This window comes from Amaranthus tricolor, chromosome 8 (genome assembly GCF_026212465.1).
Source record: "Amaranthus tricolor cultivar Red isolate AtriRed21 chromosome 8, ASM2621246v1, whole genome shotgun sequence".
NCBI lineage: Eukaryota > Viridiplantae > Streptophyta > Magnoliopsida > Caryophyllales > Amaranthaceae > Amaranthus > Amaranthus tricolor.
The window spans coordinates 29,069,802-29,095,209 of record NC_080054.1 but is presented as its reverse complement, the minus strand read 5'-3'; the positions used below and the strand labels follow the sequence as shown (position 1 = coordinate 29,095,209).

The 25,408-nt window shown below is 37.5% G+C and overlaps 2 protein-coding genes across 3 annotated transcripts; both read right to left on the bottom strand.

The window, feature by feature from the left end:
- Positions 1–775: 775 nt before the first annotated feature.
- Positions 776–7,780, bottom strand: LOC130820856 (glutamate--glyoxylate aminotransferase 2). The gene is made up of 14 exons (XM_057686396.1): positions 7,422–7,780; positions 5,447–5,645; positions 5,213–5,278; positions 4,991–5,108; positions 4,772–4,853; positions 4,594–4,681; positions 4,285–4,443; positions 3,365–3,538; positions 3,116–3,247; positions 2,620–2,685; positions 2,466–2,530; positions 2,042–2,133; positions 1,763–1,919; positions 776–1,086 (listed from the first exon to the last, which is right to left on the bottom strand). The coding sequence occupies exons 2-14, from the start codon at positions 5,558–5,560 to the stop codon at positions 957–959; spliced, it is 1,443 nt and encodes a 480-aa protein (XP_057542379.1). The 5' UTR covers positions 5,561–5,645; positions 7,422–7,780; the 3' UTR covers positions 776–956.
- Positions 7,781–8,845: 1,065 nt separating this feature from the next.
- LOC130820501 (nuclear pore complex protein NUP96) lies at positions 8,846–24,942 on the bottom strand. Of its 2 annotated transcripts, none has more exons than XM_057685901.1 (6): positions 24,777–24,942; positions 21,925–24,456; positions 19,380–19,503; positions 16,406–16,551; positions 9,796–9,893; positions 8,846–9,554 (listed from the first exon to the last, which is right to left on the bottom strand). In XM_057685901.1, the coding sequence occupies exons 2-6, from the start codon at positions 24,391–24,393 to the stop codon at positions 9,359–9,361; spliced, it is 3,033 nt and encodes a 1,010-aa protein (XP_057541884.1). In that variant the 5' UTR covers positions 24,394–24,456; positions 24,777–24,942; the 3' UTR covers positions 8,846–9,358. The 2 variants fall into 2 exon arrangements, with proteins under 2 accessions (XP_057541884.1, XP_057541883.1); XM_057685900.1 differs by having other exon boundaries at positions 24,781–24,936.
- Positions 24,943–25,408: the final 466 nt, after the last annotated feature.

Genomic DNA, 25,408 nt, shown 5'->3' with positions numbered 1-25,408 from the left:
TTCTTATATTTTAAAGAATAAATTCCTAAATTCAATCTAGCCTTATATTTTTTAATTGGATATGAAATCTATGATAGTAATCTCCCACTTTGCAAGGACATACAACATTCCCTAAAGCTAAGGTTTCCAATGAGATATAGAAAATATCAAGCACAACAACAACAAAGGAGGAAGATTATTATATTTTAAATTAAATGGAAGATACAAATTAAAAACAAAGTAAAGTGAAAAGTATAAAAAGATGTGACAACGTTGGGAATTAGAAGAAAAGTTAAATTAATCTTATTTTAAAACTAAACCAACTTTGGGATTGGAGTCTATGACTTTATTATTGCCTATTTGTAAGTCGTACATACATATAAGGATAAATCTAGGTTTTTGTGTATTTAGATCATAATTCAGATCATTTGAATTAAAAACCGTATTAATTGAATTATGCAACACATAATATAGCAAAGTAAAAGTCGAGTTAGTTCAATAGCAAGTAGAGATGATCAATCATTCAAGATATTAGTATAAGGTATGCCGATCAGACATCTCTACATACTATTGAACAAACTCAATTTTCGTTAATCTATGTTATATTAATGGAGTAGTGTTTAAAACTCTTGGATTAATGCCTCCTTTCAAAATCTTTGCAGTTTTAGCTTTAGTTTTTTAATAGAGTTTTATATGCTAAATTTATGTTCATGTCAGATTTATCATCATCAGTATACCCAGTATATTTCGCTCATAAGAAACTATGATTAAAGTCTGGGGGAATATATAGATCGAGTAAAAGGAAAGCGATCAATACGTATATAAATCATTCGAAGTTGATCTTGATTTGCATAGTGTACATCAAATTCGCCTTTAGGAATTTTACAAGCATGGTGGGGGTGGGTGCGAGTATACAATATTCGGTCATTACGAGAAAATAACAAGGGATTTCAAAGAAATCTCACTTTTTTTATTTTTTACATCCTCGAGTATCCTCGGTGATCTTCGTATTGTTCCATGAATGCATCGTTGAACTTCTTAAAGCTATCCATGATAGCAGGCATGTCTTCCTCAGCCGGTAGGATGGTAGTCCTCATGTGGAAGACCCTGTGAAAACAAGCTTATCATCAACATCATTACCAGTTTACTGCAGTGCTTGATTGAAATTTGGTACAAGATGGTAATTCATTGATTTCACATAAAAATCGAACATGTTCACGAGAGTTTATTTTGTTAACAAGTTTATCAGGAATGGTTTTGACAGGACCTAAAAAATAAGGGGCCTCAAATATTAAATGACACATAATATATTCGAGTGTATAAGATAAATTAGTTGGTAAAAGGTTTTGATATAAAACAATAAGTGGGCTCATTTTCGCTCTGCCTTTTGCTATTAGCACAACAACAATGCCAAAGCTTTAATCTCAAGAGATCGGGTCAGCTAAACGAAGCTATAGATATCATTATTAGAGTGAGCCAAGGTTGGAACAACTGTGTTCATTCGGGTCACAGGGTCGATTTCAGATCAAGTGTTTCGGGTCAATTCAAAATCAGGTCTTGTGTACATATTAGTTTTTACATTATTGTTAACCATTTTTTAAGTCGGGTCAAATCAGATTTGATTACAAGGTCGAATGATTGAATCATCAGATCTGTTTTGAATACCTCTAGGAACAAAAATGATACTTTGAGCATAGCAAATCGGATTTAGGAACAAGGTTAAGGACCTTTGATATCCAAAGTTGCAGAATAATTTAGAAAGACAAATTTAATGTTTGATTACCCTTCTTTCTGCCCAAATCCCGATCCAGGAACAGTGGAGATGCCGGTAGCTTCCAAGAGCTTGAGACAGTAGAAGACATCAGGGTGTTTGCCAGCCGACTTTGCGGCTTCTATTGCTCTTGGCGGCAAGCATATTTGAGGGAACGAGTACATGGCACCTGCATCCATGATTTATTTCGTCGATGAATTCAGTCAAAAGAACGGAACAACAAACCGAAATATAATTAAAGATAAATAAAATGAAGACGATAAAAGGATCCCAAAGAAAATTAGTCTTCACCTTCAGTGAAGTTGCACACGACGTTTCTACAACTGTTAAATCCGTCAGTCATAATCTGTGCTCTCTTCCTCAATGATTTAAGGATCCCTTTGCTGCAAAAATAATGCAAACACTAGTTATAACTCCATAGTTTATCAAGAAATTATTTGCTATTTTACGGTTGTTTTTTTAAATTCCAAGGTAAGGAGAATCCTCTACATGCAAGAGGGGAAGGGAGTCGGACAAAATTCAAAAGGTGGTGAGAATCGAACCCCCATCACAAGGGTGAAAGGGATAACCTTCAACCATTGAGTCAACCCATGATTCTCGGTGTTTTGTTGTATCGTTAAAGTTACTTTGTCCCCGCACGATTGAAATGGTGAATAGAAGGGAAATGGAGAGTAAAATTCTAAAACATAAATTAACACATAGGAGATCGTTTTACCTCTCTTGTTCAAATTTAAGATATGAAATATCTCCGGGCTTTGGTGGATTGACCATCAATCCTAGCTAAAAAGATAAACAAAGATTTTATACACACGGGTCCAGAACGTAAACCATGACGGCATGGAAACTGCAATAATGTTCGAGAAACTCACAAATATCTGCCCGGGTACATTAGGACTTAGTGCAATTGAAGCAATCTTGTATATCTCTTCAACTGTCTGAAATACAAGATAAACAGAATCGGTATAAGTTGTGTAATTTTGAAGAGTTAGCGAAACTGAAGGTCCGTTATTTGAAATCAAAAACACAAATGACAAAGTTAATACTTTGCTGATTGAAGGATATGCATATTGAAGGACCCGTTTTTTACTCCCGTGTAACACGAAATTTTCAGTTAATTTTGTCGCATTCAGTAATCTTTACGACACTCCCTTATGGGACATATAGTTTAGCTAATCACTGCCAAATTTTTCTCTGCTTTTGACAAAACCGAGCATGGTTGAGTATTTAAGTGACCCACGAGCTTTACATACTAAACTTACTCAACTGCCCATATCACAAAATAAAGTCGGCAGCTTGCTAAGGCTAAAAACGTCAAAGATGCGAAAAGAGTAATAAATTGAAGAAAAAAATGAGACAAAAACAAACCTTTGGGGGAATATTTGTCATCTCAAAATATCCACCCCTTTGTCCACATTCACCCCAATATCCTTTTGATACAGTGTGGAAAGACACAAGTTGGAGTTCCTTGCTCTGTGGTGGGCCCATGTCCAATAAAACCTTCCAAAAATAGAAGATAAAGAAAATTTAAGTTCCTAAAAAAAGGAGAGCGGAAAGAAAAGAAATTTACCAGACCATCTTTTTCAGTCGAGAGTTATAACAACTAACAAGATATACCTTTCTTGCACTGATAAAGGGGCGCTCATCCTGGTATATGTTTTGCTGATATACTTCATCAGCCATAAGCACCAAGTTCTCTTGGATACAGAAATTCACAATTTCCTTTATGTTGGCTATGCTAAGGCATTGTCCTGTAGGATTTCCCGGGTTTATAATGACCATTGCACGCACCTGAACAACATAATGGTTCAAAATAAGCAGCATTATCTTGCTAAAATATCGACCAAATTGAAACATTAGCCAAAATTAAGAACTAAATGAAGCAGTGCAAGCTAATTAAGCCTCCATGAATCATTGTAGTGTTGCATGATTCGCTAATCACCTCGCGAATCGCGAATCAAAAAAAAGCAAATTATGGTCGGTTTTAGGCTACTTTTGAACCATTTTGAGCAAATTCCGAATTCAAAAGGCGAACTAACTAGCGAATTATGTTTCAGTGATCATCATCAGAAATATTTTAGGAACTCAGTAGCAGGAGAGATCAGCATGCCATTAGAAGACCGACATATACTTGGCGCACATATTCCGAAAATGACAACTTAGTTGACATTGAGTATTTAAGTTAGACCCTTAGCTTTCAACAATTTCAACTAACGGCATTTAAAATTAAATAGAGTTGATAGTATTCTAAGGAACAACCACTATTTGGATACGACTTAGGTTCTTTTTAAAAAAATTATAAATATTCTCATCTATCCATATCAAACCTATGTTACTTGGACTCGGATACTTATGTCGGATATCAGTACGTGTCCAAGTTTCGGATACGTCTAAATATTCAATTTTACGTCTAAAATGAAGTGTCTAAGTGTCCCACCAATGTCTGAGCATCAAGGATCGGACACGGGTACGTGAAGCAAAATGAAGAGTCAGGGTAATATAAGATCAAACACGATACTGCACAAACGCATACTCACAGTTATTCCTTTGAACGAGGCTTGTCGAACAGCATCACGAAGATTATTGATGTCAAGGCCCCAGTTTGCTGACTCCTCCAGATAATACGGGACAAGAGAGCCACCCAGTAAAGATATTGTAGCAGAATAAAGTGGGTACTGTGGAACAGGAACTAAGATCTGGAAGAAAGAGGAATGAATAAGGCAATAATCATCAAAGATTGAAACTTTTACCTTAGAGCAGAAGAAACAACGCCAACTGAATCAGGACTCTTAGAGAAGAACAAGAAAATAAGAAATTTATAAAAAATTGTTATTAAAAATTTTCACCCCATCTTGTTGGCCTCCAATGATAGCATTCAAGATTTGCATAACTCCTTTGCTTGCACCGTCAGTTAGGAAAATGAGTTCCGGATCACTGGGATTTTCGTAAAGAGCATTTGCCTTATATTAAAAAAGAAAACCGAGACAAACCGAGACAATCATGAAACTCAAGTAATTTAATCACCTAGGATACCCATCCCGTCGTCCAATGAACTCAGCAATCTCTTTTCTTACGCCAGGAATACCTCGTGAATCACTGTAAGCACCTAATTCATTTACATAACAGCAGATGTTATGTTATACTTACAATTTTCATGAACATTAGTATAACAATGACATAGAAATTTTACAATCTCGAGAATTCTGACGCCCAAAACTTTAGAAATAAAAGCTGAAGATGTACCTAGACCGCCTGAAGTCAAAGAAAGGTAATGTTTTGCTCTTGCAATTGCATCAGCAGGAAATACGAGTCCAACATTAGGATCATCGAGCAGAAATGGAGCTTGACACAAAGCAATCACCTGGAACATAGATTTCTTATGTTAGAACACAGGCTTAAATACTCACACAGTGAGGGGGTTGAACACCGAGTTGAGAATTATAAATAACTCCTATCATGATGAACCTGACGCGGGAATGTCAATGGCTTCTGCCCTAGTGCATGAGGATTTCCAACATTAGTGAAGATGATCTGCAAAGATACAAGAACAGTTATAGAATCGGTATAGAGTTTGCGTGGAACAGCAACATTAAAAGACAAATGTGTAGAACGCAGAACGATCCACCCACATAGCTCAATAGATTTTTGCAAGTTTATTCATTAGTTGATATAAGTATGTCAGAGAATTATTGAGTTCACCTTCTTCCCTTCTTTCTGGAGTTCAGAAGCTCGAAGATACAACTCACCCCTGACAGCATACTGGCACTTTTTCACGTTTTCATTCAGCAACTCGTAGTCCAGTCCCTTCGGCATTTTCAACAATAAACAAGCTGATGTCCCTCAACTCAAAAATGAGAGACTAAGCAGAAGTATATAGATATGAGCTTAGATCATAAACCTGAAATCCAACGATATATTTAAAACAGATTTAACAAGAAAGATATACGTGAGACACAATGAAAGTAGATATATTTTGTCAAGTAAGACAAAGATTAGGCACATAGATACATTGAAACATTTTTATGCCATCATTTCAAAATGGAAAAGTTTGTTATAAATTTATACGTGCATAATCATCGAAAGAAAATGAACATGTGATATTCAATGAAATGAATTAGAAGCCATGCATAAACTGAAAAACTGATAGAAAATTACGCGCAAAAATCCAAATGGAAGACAAAGGATAATAAAGAATTGAAGGAAGGGTAATGGATTGTTTTTCCCCTTCCTCCGCCTAACAACACAAGAACCAAACAGCCCTTCGGTCACGATGATCAGAATTATCCTCTATAATGAATTTGAATATCCCAAAAAATAATAACACCGTGCTAAATTAAAAATTTATGAACATGATTATCAAAGATATCCTCTTTTAAGTATTACAAAATCTCAAAAAAAGTTCTCCTACGACATATCAAGTAGACCAAAAGTATATAGGATTTAGGTAAGATAACGAAGTACAATCAATTCCAACTTTTATAATCCTAAGGAGTTGTTTCATGTTTGACAAATGGAAATGAGAATTGAGGGACTTAGAAGTAAGACTTGGGGTGAGACTTTGGTTGGGATTTTAAGAATAAATGTTTGGTGTCTTATAGATTGTGAATTGGTTGAAGATAAAAACCAAAGTTACAAATTATTATTTAGTCTCCCCATTAACTTCTGGTATAATCAATGACAAAAATACCATTTTGGTTTATTTCTCAAGTTAGCGATAGATTATATTTAATATGGGTCATTACTCATGTGCACTTCTTAGTATGTATGTTTGCTAACGAAGTCAATCAGGATCAACCTCTTTATTATCACTGGTAAGGTTGCATACATCCAAGCCCCCCAAAATCCTCTATAGATGAGAGTCATTCAATGGTATTGGGATAATAGAATGTTATTGTCTTATGTCTAGACAATAGGCCTAATACCAACCTCCCTTCCCAATTTCCAATGTCCTTCTTTCCCCGATTCCTAATTCCCTATCCCCTTAAACAAATGGGGTTTTCGGTTCACCCACATTTCAGCAAACAAACAAACAAGATATTTATTTAATCTCATCCTAAACTCCCATTTCCATCTATTAATTCCCCCTAAACAAATATCAATAAATAAAAAGAGCAATCAAATTTCCAATTTCACTACTCTTCTTCTTGATCTTCTTAAAGAACTCTTTTACTTTTGTAACAAACAAAAGTAAAACAAAGTTAACCAAGTTTGACAGCAATCTAAATTAATGATAAAATCATATTCTACCAAAACAACCAGCAAACCTTAAAACATGTGATTAAATTAATCAATCAAAAATCAAGAAACCTACAAATGGGGTTTTCAGTTCTCACACATTTCAGCAAGCAAACAAACTCAAAAAACTTAGAAACCCCATTAGAAGTCACCATACATCCATGTTAGCAATAAATAAAATTGCATTTGTAATATATTAGGTAAATATTAACCCTATTGAACATAGAAAATGAAAATCCTGATGACCCCATTAGTGTATTAATCCCAATTCCCAACAAAACATTATCACAAAATTACTCATAAATAACATAAACAAATCCCACAAAAAATACCACAAAATTTTCATGGATTAAAAGAACAAAACTCTCCCATATCAATTATATAATTGTAGTTTTTCCTCTAAAGAAAAAAAAATTATCCAAGAAGATGTATGGTGTACCTCAGAGTACTTGCTTAGAGTGAAGCAGCAAGGAAACTTGGAGTTGCTGATTGTTGAAGAAAAAATATTAAAAAGTGAGAATTTAAGAGTACATAAAACGGCGGAAAGAAGTGTCGTTTAAGTATAAAATAAAAGGCAATTCAATATGAAGATATATCAATTGACATATGGTAAGACCACAACCACTAGAAAATTTTGAGATACTAATAATTGTATAATCCTATCTTGATTTTTCTTCTTTTATTTAATATTTTAAAAAAAATTTCGACAAAATGGTTTTAAAAAAAAAAATTACAAAAGTGATAAAATTTAATGGGGAAGTGTGGTGTGGCTTGAAGCTAATGAAATTTATTTGACACATATTGAAACTTGCTTTATTCAATGGTTTATCACTTTATCCATTTTGGAACACAAAAAATTGTATGGTACTTCGGTGATTTGCAAAAGCATTTTGTGAGTTTTTTAGATTTTTTAGTTTTAATTATAGGTAACTCCAATTTGCAAATCAAATGTCATGTAGCTTTTGTATTTTTTTTTTAAATGAAATCTAGAATATTTTAAAATTTTTAAATTATGATTAGTATATAATTTTGCAAATTTAAATAGGGAAGATTTTCTAATAAAAGTATTTATTGTTTTTGAAAAACATCAAATTTGTTTTAAACTATTGTTTGATGATCGTCTCTCTAGTCGTCATTTATCTCTAAATTGGATCATGACCGTTTGTTTTTATAAGTTGAATACACCGAGTATAATGATAATAATGACAACTTACATGTGGTAATCACGTGACATTCGTCGTGACTTTAAATTCAACTTTTTTTTTTTAATTATAACATCAAAGAGTAAGGATTTAAAAAATGAATGTCTTGAGAGGGATGTTTTAGGTCATTAAAGAGCTTGCACTTTTAGTATTTAAAGCACATTTTGTTTTTAGCAATTAGCATAAGAGTACAATAAAGGTTTTAAAACAATCAATTTTCTCCTCTTCATTTTAAATAGGTTAGGAATGCATTTCAACATGACAATATGGTACATGAGTTATGACTTATGTGTAGTATGCATACCAACTCCAGAACATATACTGAAAAAATGTCTGATGAAATATAGTATTCCACAAAACAATTATAATAATACGGTCAAAATTCAACCACTTATAAAAAAAATCAAAATTTCAACTGATATTAATGTTGACTATTTTAATTTTTATCTATGAGTAATTTTATTTTTTTTGAACTGATATTTATGAGTAATTAACTTTACCTTTTTTGAAAATTTGATAAAGTTTCTAATTTTTATATTTTCTTAGTGGAAATGAGTAGAAATGTTATGCTATTAACCAAGTCAAAGTTCTGCTAATGTCCAAATATACTCTAGAAACACTACCCAAGCCTAATCCTCACAACTCACAACTCACAACTCAATAGGCAACTGAATGTATGTTTCAAACAGTTATATTCCTAAACCCTAATCATAAATTTTCAGAAAATTATACAAAAGGAGTAAAAATAGATTTGAAAATAACTCGATACAGAACCACTTCATAATTTTCGAAAAATGGGGAAACAAACCCAAAAAAGAGAGCGAAAAACATCACATTTTGGCATAACTACGTGAAGTGAGAAGGACCTCCACCTCGTATATATGAGAACGACATGGTTCTACTCATGGGCAGACAGCTACACCCACCTCGAGCATGAGCAAGAAGACTGTACTTACGTCACCCAGGAGACGGTTATTTAATTTACAACAAATGACATGAATGAGATTGCATGGGAAACTGGCAGGGACTCGCCCTAATTGGCACATCAAGACCATTGACACGTTGAATGCTTCGTGCTGCAAGCTAACATGTGATCAGCTGATACAGAAGAAAAAGTTCTTGTGATTACCCCAATGCGCCCACAAGTATTGATTAGCTTCGAGCCTAACTGACGTCAGGTAGCCGTCTCAGCAAGATAAGTGGTGAAAAGTACCAGTGCCTCCTGTAAGTGGCAAGAGCGGAGATCTTCAGGAATCGGGGCTGTAGCTATGGTTTCAAAGCAGCTCAACTGAGTCTCATGGGTTGAATCTTCTCCACTATCAGACACAAGCAAACTGCAGATCTCTTCTGACATCTTTGAATAGGCCACCCTAAGGAAAACATTGTTCATTTAGGAGTCAAATCTCGAATTTCTAGTTTTGCAGCACTATATATGGGTACGCAGAACAAGATATCGACAATTATTTTATTTTTTTTCGTTTGTTGTGCATACCTTTCCAGTTGCTCAATACATATTAATGTGTTTCTAAAATAACATCCATCATCCATAAGAGGCAAATAATGTCTACAGCAGAAACGTACATCAAATTGCTAAGAATTAAAATTGCACACCTTGCATCTGTCGGTAGTTTGCTTCCCAGGACTTCCAGAGACTTGTTCAGGCAGTCAAAAAATTCCCTGCAAGCAGTTTCTTTACTCTCTAGAGAATCCTGAAAAAATAACATGGAACCATGTTCCATTTTAGCAAAATCTATTAACATTTAATTACCCCAATGCTATTAAAATTAAATGGCTCCCACCTAAGCAAAGACAGGGTCAAGTGTATGTAACCTTACCCTTGTAATAACAAAGGTTGTTTCAAGATGATCCTTGATAGTATAACTTTACATATATTATATATAATAACTAAGAAGCACACATTGTTTGATGAGCCATTTGTGTTGTGACCAGCACATGGCTTTATGTTGGATGTCTGAGTATGACGTGCTATTTGTGTTATTTGCATAACAAAATGATTTATCAAGGATTATGAATGTCAACTTAAGTAGTGCACAATCACAACAGATAATCACAAGAAGCATGCCCACCAAGGATTTTTAGTTGATTATTTCTGTTAAATTTAATTAAGTTTTGACTTCTAAAGTCAACTATTAATGGGAAACTTTCAGCAAAACTTGATTTAGTTTCATCTGGTTGATTAGACACAGTTGTTTAGATCCATTTAATTCACATAATAATCTTGAATTTGTTTTCTTTTTTTTCTGCTAGGTCAAATCCCAGAATTAGTGTAGTTGTATAGTTACCATAAGCAATGCAGTCTTGCACCATATGAGGGACATGAGGTGAAAGGGATCTTTCAACTCATCATCAAACCCTGGCCCTTTGATGCAAAATAAAGAAACACAGAATAGCTAAAGCAGAAACTCTTTAAGAGACTACCACCATAGCTCAGCTCGTCAATAGTGCAGCCCAAGAAACAACATCAACATGAATGCAAAAGCTCATTGTGTGATAAGAAAGAAACATATAATCTAAAAATGCATGTTTAATCAGAAAGCAGCTGTTATAAGCAATAAAATTCACATGATATCAGATTTTCCTTTTTCTAGATTCTAGACTAATGGAACTCTAGGTGTGATCTCAAAGAGTCAAACTGCTGATCCAAATAAATGAGTCCAGCCAAGGATAAGATGTGCTAACACAGAATCCACATAAAGCCAAAAAATATTTATGCAAGAAACCAACCCAATATTCGTTTCACTTATGCTAGAAGGCCCAAGAAGAAACTACTAGAAGAAGGTTAAAACTGCCAAATTATTGCTAAGCTAAGAAATAATTTCAGTTTTGGGGGTAGAGGGTAATTTAGTAAATCAAGAAGAAAAGTTGTTATGAGTTTGTTAGCTGGGAGGACTTGTTAGGAATACACTTAAGAAGTTTGTTAAGAATCTGATTATATAATGGAGCATGGGGGAAGGGGAAAAGGCAAGCAATTTCATATTAAACACGTAGCATCCTTGGGAGAGCACCTTCCTCTCGAAAGAAGGGGTATGTATTACTCAATCAGTACTTGATAAAACAAACAACTTCCATTCTCTGAATTTCTTTTTCTTCTTGTAATATCTGATTTCCAGCAGTTGGTATCAGAGCGGAATCGTTCCAAAGATACGGAGAAGCAGATGGCTAGATTGAATCACGGGCAAAGGTTGGATTTGCTGGAACAGGAGGTGGCCGCGTTGCCCACACGTGTAGCTCAGGAGATAACTACGGCTCTGGCGGCTTTCAAGGCTGACCTTAGCAATCAGTTGGCTGCTGGCCAGGAAAAAAACCGACCAGACCTACACTCCTCGCTGAACGGGTCGCCACCGGTATGGGATAACCCATTTTCATCTCAGTCTCAGGGGGGAAACGGAGAAAGGGGCGACCCAGGAGGTCAGTCAAATTGGAAGATGAGAAAACTTGACCTACCTCTGTTTGACGGCACGAATCCGGATGGTTGGATTCTCAGAGCAGAGCGATTCTTCCATTTTTACCGGCTGGGGGAAGAAGATCAACTGGAGGCGACCATTGTGGCGCTGGAAGGAGATGCGTTGTTGTGGTATCAATGGGAACGACGACGCCATACGGTGCCTTCGTGGGACGCCCTAAAAAAGTTGATACTCCGACGTTTCCGATCCACTGCCACCGGCACGTTGCACGAGCAGTGGCTCGCCCATGAGCAGACCGGAACAGTGGCCGAGTACCAACGACGCTTCATTGAGTTATTGGCCCCAATTGATGGAGTTCCAGAGGAGATAGCAAAAGGCCAGTATATAAAGGGGTTAAAGGAGGAGATCCGGATTGAGGTTCGGATCTTAGATCCGATTACGTTGGATCATGCCATGGAGCTCTCTTTAAGAATTGAGGAGAAATGGAAACTGGGCCCAAGGCCCAAGTCGAATTTAAATCCGTCCACGTGGCGACACCCTAACCATAACCCAAACCCACGTGCATATCTATATCCCACTACCCAGATTCAAAACTTTTCTCCTTCAAAAACGATAACCATTCCCAAAGCCCACAACCACCATTCTCATACCAACCAAAATACCTTCAACACTTACAAAAATCCCGGGGAGGTGAGACGGCTCTCCGAGACGGAACTTCAGCAGAAGAGGGAGCGAGGGCTATGTTTTCGGTGTGATGAGAAGTGGTCGGTGAACCATCGTTGCCAGCGCCGTGGGTTGAGCGTCTTACTCACGGAGGAGGAGGAGGAGGACGAAACGGCGGAAGATGGCGAGTTGGCGGCAACCGAGGTAAGAGCTAACGAAACCATTATAAACCATCCCAACTCAAATTTAACCCCAGAAGTTTCCTTGAGTTCCGTAATGGGACTAACCGGCCCGAAAACAATGCGTTTGGCCGGTATCATAAATGAGCAAGGTGTGGTAGTGATGATTGATCCAGGAGCAACCCATAATTTTATCTCCAAGATTGCAGCCCAACAGCTTGGTCTTAAACCAACAGAGAACAGGAGCTTTGGAGTGACCTTAGGTACAGGTGAGTCAGTTCAAGGGGAAGGAATATGCAAAGGTGTCGTACTAGACCTCCAGGGGGTCACGATCGTCGAAGAATTTTTGATTCTTCCCTTGGGAAGTTCAGACGTCATCTTGGGCATCCAATGGTTAGAGAAGTTGGGAACCATTTCAACCAATTGGAAAACACAAACACTGAGATTTCAGTTGGGGGGTACAACAATCACTTTAAAAGGCGATCCTTATCTGGGACGAACGGGAATTTCGCTCAAAGCCATGATCAAAACTCTACAGAAAAAGAAGCAAGGGTATCTCCTGGAATGGAGTCAGTTAGAAGAAGAAGAGGAATTGGAGCCCACCATCCCTGTAGAATTCCTACCATTGATACAGGAATTTAAGCATGTATTCCAACCACCCGAAGGGTTACCTCCACGACGACGAATTGAGCACACCATAGTGCTGCGTAGTGGAGCTAATCCCGTTAGTGTCCGGCCATACCGATACCCGCAGACACAGAAGGATGAGATTGAAAAGCTTGTTGCAGATATGCTCAAAGCAGGAGTGATTCAACCTTCCACAAGTGCATACACCAGCCCGGTTTTATTGGTATAAAAGAAAGATGGGTCGTGGCGATTTTGTGTGGATTACAGGGCATTAAACAAGGAAACAGTCCCAGATAAATTCCCCATACCCGTCATTGATGAATTGTTGGATGAATTAGGAGGTTCGGCCATCTTCACAAAGTTGGACCTAAAATCTGGCTACCATCAGATCCGAATGAGGCCCGAAGATGTTCATAAGACAGCCTTCCGTACCCATGAGGGTCATTACGAATTCTTGGTTATGCCCTTTGGACTAACCAACGCTCCGGCTACATTTCAATCCCTTATGAATGAGGTATTCAAACCTTTCCTGCGTAAATTCGTACTCGTATTTTTTGATGATATATTGGTATATAGTCCTTGTATTGAGACACACAAGAGGCATTTAGCCCAAGTTATGCAGATTCTCTCAGACCACCAACTCTTTGCCAACTTCAAAAAATGTGAAGTGGGAAAGATGAGGGTGGCCTATCTTGGTCATGTGATCTCTGCAGCCGGGGTGGAAGTCGACTCTACAAAGATACAGGCTATGTTGGATTGGCCTTGCCCCTCGAATCTGAAGCAACTCCGGGGATTCCTTGGCTTAACAGGATACTATCGCAAGTTTATTAAGGGGTATGCCCAAATTGCTCTTCCTTTGACTGATCAGCTGCGCAAGGAAAATTTCGGGTGGAACGATGCAGCCACTTCAGCCTTCAGTACCCTAAAAACAGCCATGGTAAACGCTCCTATATTAGCAGCTCCTAATTTCTCCCTTCCTTTTGAAATTGAAACAGATGCTTCTGGGCATGGGTTAGGAGCTGTCTTGCTTCAAGTTGGGCACCCCATTGCATATTACAGCAAGATTATGGGAATACGAAATCGGGGTAAACCTATATATGAAAAAGAACTCATGGCCATAGTCTTTGCAGTGGAGAAATGGAGACACTACTTATTGGGCCGTCACTTCATTGTACGCACTGATCAGTGGAGCCTTAAGTTCCTCTTGGAACAAAGAGAGGTGGGACAAGCTTACCAAAGATGGGTTAGTAAATTGATGGGATACACTTTCACAATTCATTACAAGCCGGGCCCTACGAACAAAGTAGCCGATGCTCTCTCACGCCAACACAACCCTGAGGTTTCTTGTAGCACGTTGGTAGCTTCTTGTGGGCTACGATGGGATTATGTGCAGGCCTTCATAGCAAAGGACGCCACCTTGCAACGGATGATTACTCAGTTCCAACAGGGAGAAGGGACACCAAAATGGTTTTCTCTGGAGAATGGAATCTTGAAATATAAAGGGAGGATAGTAATTCCAAAGCAGTGTGAACTCACCTCTAAATTACTCAAGGAATACCACGATTCCTTGGTAGGAGGACACGCCGGTGACTTCAAGACCTACCAGCGTTTGGCAGAGGAATGGTTTTGGTTCGGGATGAGGAAGGACGTGGCCAAATATGTACAGCACTGTCATGTCTGTCAACAAAACAAACTCTCCACATTGTCTCCTTTGGGGCTCCTCCAACCATTACCAATTCCTGAGAAGGTTTGGGAGGACATTTCTATGGATTTCATTGAGAAATTACCCCAAGTCGTTGGGGTGGGATACCATACTTGTGGTAGTAGATAGACTGACCAAGTACGGGCATTTTATTCCACTTAAGCATCCTTTTACTGCTCAGAACGTGGCCCAAAAATTCATATCTGAGGTCGTGAGATTACATGGAGTACCCAACTCAATTGTCTCTGACCGAGACAAGGTTTTTGTGAGCATTTTTTGGTCGGAGCTGTTCAAGCTACAGGGTACTCAACTCCTGCGAAGTACTGCGTACCACCCTCAAACAGATGGCCAAACTGAGGTGGTCAACAAAGGTGTCGAATCTTATTTGCGATGCTTTGTGAACGGTAAACCGTACACCTGGGCTCGTTGGTTACCTTGGGCTGAATATTGGTACAATACTTCCTTCCATACCGCCACTAATTATACTCCTTTCAAAGCTTTATATGGTAGGGATCCCCCCCATTTGATTCGATTCTCTGCTGGCCACACAACTGTGTCGTCAGTAGAAACACAATTGCAAGAACGTGATGCCATTTTGGATGATTTGAAGTTTCATCTGGTACAAGCCCAAGTTTATATGCAGCAATATGAGAATAAGAAGCGTCGGGAGGGTTATTTTCAAGTAGGCGATATGGTTTACCTAAAGCTACAACCATATCGACAGCAGTCTGTGGCGAAGCGTGTCCATGAGAAACTCTCACCTCGATTCTATGGCCCGTATCCGGTGTTAGAAAGAATTGGCCAAGTTGCCTACAAGCTGCAACTTCCTCCAGATTCCAGAATTCATCCCGTCTTTCATATCTCTCAGCTCAAGAAGGCCCTAGGAGCGGGGCATCAACCTACCAATCTCCCTACCCAACTGTCCGCTGAATTGATATTGGAGGTGGAACCTTGGGCTGTGCTTGGGGTGCGCAATTCTCAGGCCAATATGGAAGTCCTGATTCACTGGAAGGGTCTGCAGGATTTTGAAGCTACTTGGGAGTCCTGTGAGGAAGTCAATCTCAGATATCCTACCTTCCACCTTGAGGACAAGGTGAATCTTTGGGTGGGAGGTATTGCAAGAAACCAGCCTAATATTCGTTTCACTTATACTAGAAGGCCCAAGAAGAAACTACTAGAAGAAGGTTAAAACTGCCAAATTATTGCTAAGCTAAGAAATAATTTCAGTTTTGGGGGTAGAGGGTAATTTAGTAAATCAAGAAGAAAAGTTGTTGTGAGTTTGTTAGCTGGGAGGACTTGTTAGGAATACACTTAAGAAGTTTGTTAAGAATCTGATTATATAATGGAGCATGGGGGAAGGGGAAAAGGCAAGCAATTTCATATTAAACACGTAGCATCCTTGGGAGAGCACCTTCCTCTCGAAAGAAGGGGTATGTATTACTCAATCAGTACTTGATAAAACAAACAACTTCCATTCTCTGAATTTCTTTTTCTTCTTGTAGATTCTAGACTAATGGAACTCTAGGTGTGATCTCAAAGAGTCAAACTGCTGATCCAAATAAATGAGTCCAGCCAAGGATAAGATGTGCTAACACAGAATCCACATAAAGCCAAAAAATATTTACCAGTTTGTTTATATCGTCGTCTCCCTGTAAAGTGCTTCTCAACAAATAAAATGAAATATAAACTCCAGCTCCCAAGTCCCAGTCTTCAATCTCAGACTTGTAATCCTCCATTGAAGTTGCCAGCCTCCATATCTCCGAGTCTTTTGCTGCATCATACAAAGGCACTAACATGATTAACTTAGACGTGGTCACTTAATAAAATGTTCTAAATCACCAACAAATCCACTTTTGACAAACAAAGGCACAAAACAACAATAAAAAGATAGTGAAACTTGCTAAAAAAAATTGAGTCTCTAATGTCCACGGAATACAAATTTAAATGTTATAGTAACAAATGTAATGTGATAAAAATTCTCAACCATGCACTGAACAATGAAAAGATATTCAAAAATAACATGGAAATATAAGGTTGTAGACTGGTATCAACGAATGAACAAAGCCAATTTCAAGGTTGTACCAGATGTGGATCATCATGCACTCTGTAGTCTTGTACTCTTGTATAAAGATAAAACAGACATGGCAAAAGGAAATTTTTCAAAAATTAGAGGTGAGATATGATGGATCAACACATACATTTATCTTAATCTTTTATCAATTTTCTATTGTGCAAAAATACTCTGCCAAGGCAGCCATTTTTATACCAACGATTTGGTGTAATGAAGAGTACATGCACTATACAACCAGGCTAAAGAGAAACACAACAACTAATTCTGGTCAAGGAAACAAGGCCTTACAAGGATTTTTTGCATGAAATTTTCCATTGAAAAAGGACAAGGTGTGAACAAAAAAAATTTTCCCATGCACCTACACTGTCAAGTGTCATACTATGCTCTACAAGATAGAATTGATTAGTTATCAAAAAAAAAACATAACTTGATGAGTCATACATTATAAGTAGTTTGAGCTTAATGATGACACCAATTGCAGAAGTGAAAACTGCTGAAGATAATTATGCAAAACACCACCAGAAAAATTTGAAGGCTAGACTAGTCAAGCAACATATAGAGGAACTAAACATTTTTCACACATCCAAGATTAAAGTCCCTACGTCCCATTCTAGATGCTACATCAGGGGTTTTCACACCAATCATCTAATAATCTAGACAGGAAAAGAAAAGGCATCCCTAATTCCCACCATAGAGATTAGTACGGTGTTGTGCCAAAAAGCCCAAGCAAGAATTTGCATCTGTGCAGAAAAGTGACAGAAAGAATGGTTTGGTCAATAATAAGGAAATAAGTTTCCAACTTACCAGTCCTTTAAAAGAGACAGCACAACTAAAGGTGTCTATTAGGGTCTATTTCATGTAAGTACAAGGAGAGAGAATAATGGAATTATGGCTCATTTGTATGTGAATTACAGTGAGAGATAAGCATATGAAAATCTAGGGATGGGCAAAGTTCAGATAATCTTGGTTATGGCATTAGAAATCAGTCTTCTTTCATACAGAAGATACGGGGATAGTGTAATTTTTGAATACTGAAACCAAATCCCCTCTTTTTGACTGGGGACCATAAAATCAAAATCTTTTTTGAAATTCAAATTTAATCAAATTTAAGTTTAGGGGAAGAAAATCAATGGCTACATTGCCCTCTAACTAGATCCTTCTTTCCCAGAATTGCATCAAGTTTCGTACTAAAGTTAGAGATGTGCAATTTGTAAACTGATATTTCCAACATACTACATGTCACTATGTCAGTATTGACAGCCTAATTTCGGCAACTCTCCCACTTATCAAGGCGGACGGAAAAACTAAGGGAAACCAGAAAACATCCTCATCACCTTCACTTCAGTGGATTATTGAGGGAAACTTCAATATGGTTAAGCACACGGAGAAGAGGAAAGGTGGTTCTAAATCGACTTCTAATATAGGGGGTGGGATGCATGTATATGACATTGTGCATAGATGGATTAGCCTTTAAGGATCATTGATTTGACATGCTTTGCTGATGAATTGGGACTAGGGTATCGTGGCATATTCTTAAAGAGAATAAGATTGCTGACTCACCAGTCACCAATTTAGACGAGGCAGAGAATAAAGAACTTTCAACAGAGGATCTAAGCAAATGACTAGTCTACAGGAGGTACTGTATTTATAGAACTAGTATGAGCTCAAAGGATGTATTGGATGTACAGCGAAAAGTCATGGCAGTACTTAGAGATTCCTGATATTAAAGGATAGTGCAGAGAGTAAGAATCCAAGCCAAAGGAATACATTAGAGTACTTGATACTTTAGGAGACAGGATGCTGATGTCAAATAATAGACCAAGATCGTTAAATAAGGTTATTAAGTTAGATAAGGACTGCGTGGCAGTCAGCCCCCCACCGACCCACCCAACCCACCGGGGACCCCCCAAACGTTTTTAGCAACGACTTCAACTTTTACATTCAATAACGATAACAACTACAATATATATAACCCTAAGTATTGCAATTTAACATTAATTACATTCCTAAGCAAATATTAGATTACACAATATATGTACTGTTAATACTCATCCTTTCCACTTTTAGCTTCTTATGTCCAATTCTTTGAGTTGTATACAACATTTGCCATTCAAAAAGACCTCAGAGCCAACCACCTCCTCTCCTAAGAATACAACAATATTTCATTATACAATGACATTAAATAGCTACCACCTAGGTGGGGTTTGGAAGGTCAAAAGTACATAACCTATTCCTATCAAAAACATGTGCAACTCAACCTATGATGCACATCATCAACATGGAATTATTTCAGTTTCCAAATACCACAAAACATGAGCAACATTTCAAATACAGCACCTGCACTTCAAAAGTTTTTCAAACTGAATTAGCCAGAAAAAAAGTTTCTCTCTGAGATTTCAAGCTGAATGAAGCTTAAGAAGCCCCAGAAACATGTATTAAAAGACTAATAAAGACGAATTTAATGATAAAGCAATAATCAATGCCCTTACGAAGGGGGGATAAGAATGAGGAATGGGACATAACTTTACCTGACAAAAATAAGGAATGAACAACTGATGTTATGAAAATTGAATGAGCTTTTTGCCAACTGGAACATTCAATGTAATGTTCTAGGGCCTTTGAAAGATCACCATAGTACTGATAGTACACAGCCTACACAGAATACATAAAAAATTTCAAGAGAAGTAGAGTAAGTCAGTAATGTTAAATGAGTTTTCTTTAGAAAGTATTCAAAAAAATAGCAGACTTGTCCGAGAATAAATAATTTCCAGTAGTTAATGTCAAAGTTGCAAGAATACATCAGTTAAATTTTTAATTTATCTCTTATGCAAGTGCAGAAAATTATCTTATAAGCCTGTCTGTGAATGAGGGAATAAATCAGTGCTTGTGTAAGGAGCTTAAATATGCTTAGGAGTCTCTGTGGATGTCCACAGCCCTTAAATGTGTGGATGAAAGAACACAAGTGCGAAGTGTGGCTCTTTACGCGCATGTTTCCTTGAGTTTGTCTCTCCATCTTGAGCAGTCAAGACAGTTGGGATTAAGGAAATTCAAAAATTTTGTAAAGGGTCCAACGAGAGATAATTTGAGTTTCATGAAAAGAAAAAACGTCACTTATAACATTTCACACATACTAGGAAAGCTGTGCCGCTGTAGTACAAGGGAGCCAGGTCAACCCAGCTCGCAAACTATATTCTTCTTCCAAAAAGCTTTTCTATATCATCAAATCATACTCATACCTACTCATATAACAAGATTTGGCTGACTAGATTTAGGTAGTTTCTAAGATCCAGTTAGTTCTCTTTACAAAACTTCCTACATTTTCATGGAATCCATGCTAAAACAATTGGTACTGTAACGTATAATCTTCCAGATATGACATTCACAACTATTAGGAGTTAAAAGAAACATAATCATTCACAACTCTAAGATGACCAGCGAGAAGACCACAGCAGGAACGATTACTAGGTTTAAAGGTGTTAACGTACAGTAGATTAAGAAAGGCAAAAGAAACCAAAATCGTTAGTCCATCTTTCTTTATATTCTGTTTCCACGAATCAGGTTTTCAAGCTCCCTCAAATCCTTAAGTCTGTTTCTTCGTACCCTCAAGGTTTTCAATAAACCAAATAAGTTTGATTATAAACCACGTGAAACTTTTACCACTATCCCGTGTTTACAGATCACAACTCCCACTTCAACTACAGCTTGCCCAACACCACCATTCCAACAAGTCAACAATATAGAGTACAATCCTTACACCCATTAGGCATCTCATTGCCCTCATTTTTCAATGCCTATGAAAACCACTGCTGACGGCCAAATCAAATGTAGTGTAATGCATCACTAGAAACTAACTCAAGCATAGTTATGTTATCAAGCCAAAAGTCTGTTAATGCAATAATTTCTCACAAAAAGACACCGGCGGTACCCTCTATTGTAGTGTCCGATTTCATGCACTTGCATGCAAATCTACAATTCAACCCTGCATGGACAAACAAGGCAGGCAAGTTCCTGATCTGGAACCTCAAGCCAAACTTGATCACCACTGGATTGAAGATTACCCAACTGAATGTGGTGCGGCACCACACCAGTACAACATTATGGAGGTGAAGAAGCTTCTAAAGAGAGATGGGATGGTGGTGGTTTCACTGTTTGATTGTCGTGACCTGCTGGTGCCTTGCTACAGACGTTGGTGATGGTTAGTATGGTGGTTGATCACAGAAATGGTGACAATGTTCGTTATTCATGATGGTGGAAAGCTATATTTTATAGTTGGTTGATAGTGAATGGACAGCAGACAAACTAGCAGCTGTCACGAGTTAAATGTATTACAGATAATAGGTGGCTGAGAAAAACAAAGTCTTGCTGTAAGACTCATCCAAATGCTGGGTTAAAGTGCAGTCTTTATCGATTTTAATAGCAGCATCTTCATCTCTTCAATTTCCAAACCCCTCTTGAGACTTTGCAAGGATGTGGATATACCATCAATAAACAATTTCCTTGGTACATTTGTAAAGCTGTACCTTCTTTTTTTCAGACATAATGTGATTTCCATAGGTACAAATAAAAAGTTGATGAATTATTGAAAATAAAATCCCAGAGGTGTGCAATGAGATTATAAGTCCAAGAGATGAAGTTTGGATGAAATTTATGGGAGTTTGATAATGATTGGTAAAATAAGATCGATCTTAGTCGAAAGTTGAAATGGCAAAGTATGAAATCTTAAAAAGTTGAATATTTTTACTCTAAACAAAATGTGTAAGCTAAGGTTCTGAGGAATTTCATAATGAAAATCTAACCAGAGATTCAAGTCATACACAAATTTTATTCATGACCTGGCCTCATGAAATAGAAACCTAAAACTGTTTCCGATTAGAAGGAATGGAAAATTCTCTCTATTAAAAGTATAGGTACTTTAAGGAGGTATTAATTCTAGCAAGCTAAATTCAAAAATTAGAGATAATGACAAATCGATATCTAAACAAGTAACAGTACATAGATAGTTTAGAAGCCAAAAGATATGGAATAAGAAAGTTGGAGGAAAAAGTAATGGGAAAGGGAGGGAATCAAACATACCATAGCCTCAAGCAACCACTGTGAAGGAACACCCAACTCTTCAATAAATTTGCGCTGATCTTCTTGAGAACTCCAAGTATCACAATATTGGAACAAGATTTCTCGAATAACAGTGGAATGTAAGTAAGGAAAATCTTTACGGTAGGGCATGTGAAGAACAACATAAATAGCCCAATGACATTTTCCAAGACACAAAAGCTGGGAAACATATGCCATGTCAAGAATATGAAGATCACTAGAAGTAAAGGCACCTATTGCTTCAAGAATTCCACGCTGATGCCAAATCATATGGTAGTCAAGTGGATCATTAGTTGACGCAAAAGCACTGAACATGGATTTCAAGCCATCAAATTTACCATCTTCACTAGCATGAAGCAACATTAGATAATATGCAAGGTCGTACCGTCCCTCTGTAAAAACTTTACCAGTTTCGTCCACTGGTCCCTCATCAATATAAACTGGAACCGGGTAAGGAGCCTTGCCTTCAGTAAGAAGATGTTGATATGTGTGAAAAATAGCGGGCAAAGGAGTGCCTGGTGGCAATTCATACCACATCAACAACCCCAAGAACCTTTTCCAATCAACCCTTTTTCCAGCCAAAGCACTGTGAATGTTACCTGAAAGTAATTCATAAAGCCTTATCCTGTCCTTTTCAATGAAATTCATGTCCATTCCATTAATTCTCCACAGTTCTAACTGCTGAGCTATATCAGAACGGTTCACCATAGACCCACCAGCCTCTCCTAGTAAGCAGGCCAGCCTAACATCCCCTCCAGAAGCAGCCAATTCAACAGCAGCATCCAATTGTTTCCCAGTCATTAAAAGAAATAATTGCTCCAGATCATCAGACTCACTCACGCAGCTCAAATCTTCTTGCACACGGTGGTAAACACTCTCTTGTAACCAATAACTAAACTCTGCCCTCCGCATTAAAGGAAGTGCTTCAGGGTCAAATTCTGAACAACCGACTTTTCCATCCAACATCATATCTTCCTCAAGGGCATCTACCTCATCCTCTGTCTGTCCACTAGTCTCTTTTTCAGAGAAAAGGACTTTAATTAGCTCCCATACAATGACTTGATGCATCAAAGACACACGAACAGATGCCACCATATCAGTAACCTCTAGTTGCTTCTCCACTACATCTATATATCGCCGACATATATCAGACAGAATTAAGCGATCACATACGACTTTTTGAAGGCTTAATTTAAAGGAACCAACTTCAACTTCTAGTATTCTACGATTCAAAGACTTATGTAAATCCAAGGGAGAATCAAAAAGCAAATCAATTGCTTCCTTTTTCACTTCATTAGTTTCATCTCGAGTGATTTTGTCTATTGCAACCTTTTCAAGAGTGATAACAGAAGAAAGCACTCCTTGGCGATCGTTACCAACAGGTACACCACTATGAATAAGGAGACCATTTGGTCCCCACCCAACACGAAATGACCTACCCATGAACAATCCTGCATCAACTATATTGCGTGAATGGTAACCAGAAACTGGTGTTTCTTGCTTAGAATTAAGCTTGAAACCTACTGGATTAACCATCCTCACAGGTGATCCTTTATTCTTCTGGGAAAGTACAAGAGCTCCAGGAGAATTTACATCAAAATCTTTAGATTTGTACTCGAGCAAGGGTACTGGAGTCTTCCTGGGTGGGGGAGGACTCGGTTTATAATTAACCATTAGCCCTGAGTTATACAAAGGAGACTTTTCTCGGTGAGCTACTTGTTTCTCATAAGAAGGAAACCCGGAATTATCTTCAACGTCATAGCCATCATCAGAAAACATTAACATTTTCATCTCCTTCATTCTATCAGGATCAAGCCCAAGAAAAGTAGGAAGTGAGTGAGAAAGATCAGGACCATTGCCCATATCAAATCTATCACTAACAATGCCCTCATCCTCACCAACATCATCATTCATCTCAACATAATCCTCAACTGGGTCCGCATCCGCGTCATCCATCACAATGTCATCCTCATCGTCTACACTTAATCCAAATCGACTAAAATGTTGAACCAAAAACTTCCATTCTCCACTCAACGGATCATAAGAAATGAACTCAGCTCCTTGCTTTTCAGCAGTAGCTCTCAACCTATCAACAATCTTACACAATCTATCACCTTCAAAATCCAACCTTCCTAACTTCAAAACCAAAGTCACAACAGCAGGCTTGTTTAATCCTTCCCCAACAGGAGGTTTACAACTCTCGTCTTCATAAACAACGACTTCATGCCTATTAAACTTAACAATCTCCATCACATCCAAACCTCTCACATTGGTTTCCCCCAAAAACCTCACACTCCCGAATCCAATCTTTCCCACCGTAAAATCCCTAATTTTACAACTGTCTCTAGCATTAATACCCTCTATTTCTGTTAAATCTTTCAATGAAGGTTCAGTATAATATTCTGAATCAATGGTGGCGCCCACCGTGTATGGGGATACAGGTACCAACATTATAATTTATCACCAATGATCCGAATGTCTTGTGTAATCCCGAATTGTACCGAGCACAAGAACCTGTAAATTGAACTCTCAAATTCACACAATCAAAATAAGGCAATAAAATTCATACTACGCTGTTGCCACTCCAAGTATACGTCAGTAACTCATAAGCGCAACATTAATACTATAATTTGCCCTAATTTGATTTGAAACCTCAAATTTCCCCAAAAAAAAAAAATATCGGCATTCCACTAGAAACTCAAATAGGGCTAAAAATGTGAGATTATAAACTAGAAACAACTAAAAGTATAAATTAGGTATCAACAATCAAGTGTAAAGAAATTGAAGAAGTAACTTACTGCAGAGAAGAAGGTGAAATAAAGGGAAGAACTTACTTACTCCGTCGACAATGGCTGCTTGTAGCGCCTAGTTGGCTGTTTGCATGAAGGGTTTGAATAAAAAGAACAGTCGTCAATTTAGTCGAAAAGGAAACACGATTTTCCTCTTTTCCCTCTTGCTTTCTGATAGATATTAGTATGAGAGGAACTACTTGCATTGCATATTTACAAATAAATGAAATTGATTTGATTACGAATACTATGATATACTTTGTATATACTTAATTACTTAATTTATTCTAATTTAGTCGTAAGTTGCAACGTTCTTAATTTGTGATTAGTTTTAAATCTATAAGTTAAAACTTAATCTTTGAAGACGGGATTTTATTGCGAATTGCGATAATTCAATGGAATACTTTATTTGAAACATGGAAAGAATTAAGCCAACACGTCACATTTACCATTTTTCGAAAATGGATGGACGACACAACATAGCATGATATGTTATCATTTACGGCTCGCCAAAGCGAATGGCCTCCTCGACATGGCTCACGTTGTTACAACACGACACTAATTTTATGTTTACACTTTACATTTTACTTTGCATTTGATTGTTGATACTTAGTACTTAGTGTTTATAGTAAAAACGTATATAATTAGTGTTACTTTTGGTGAATATCTTATGTCAT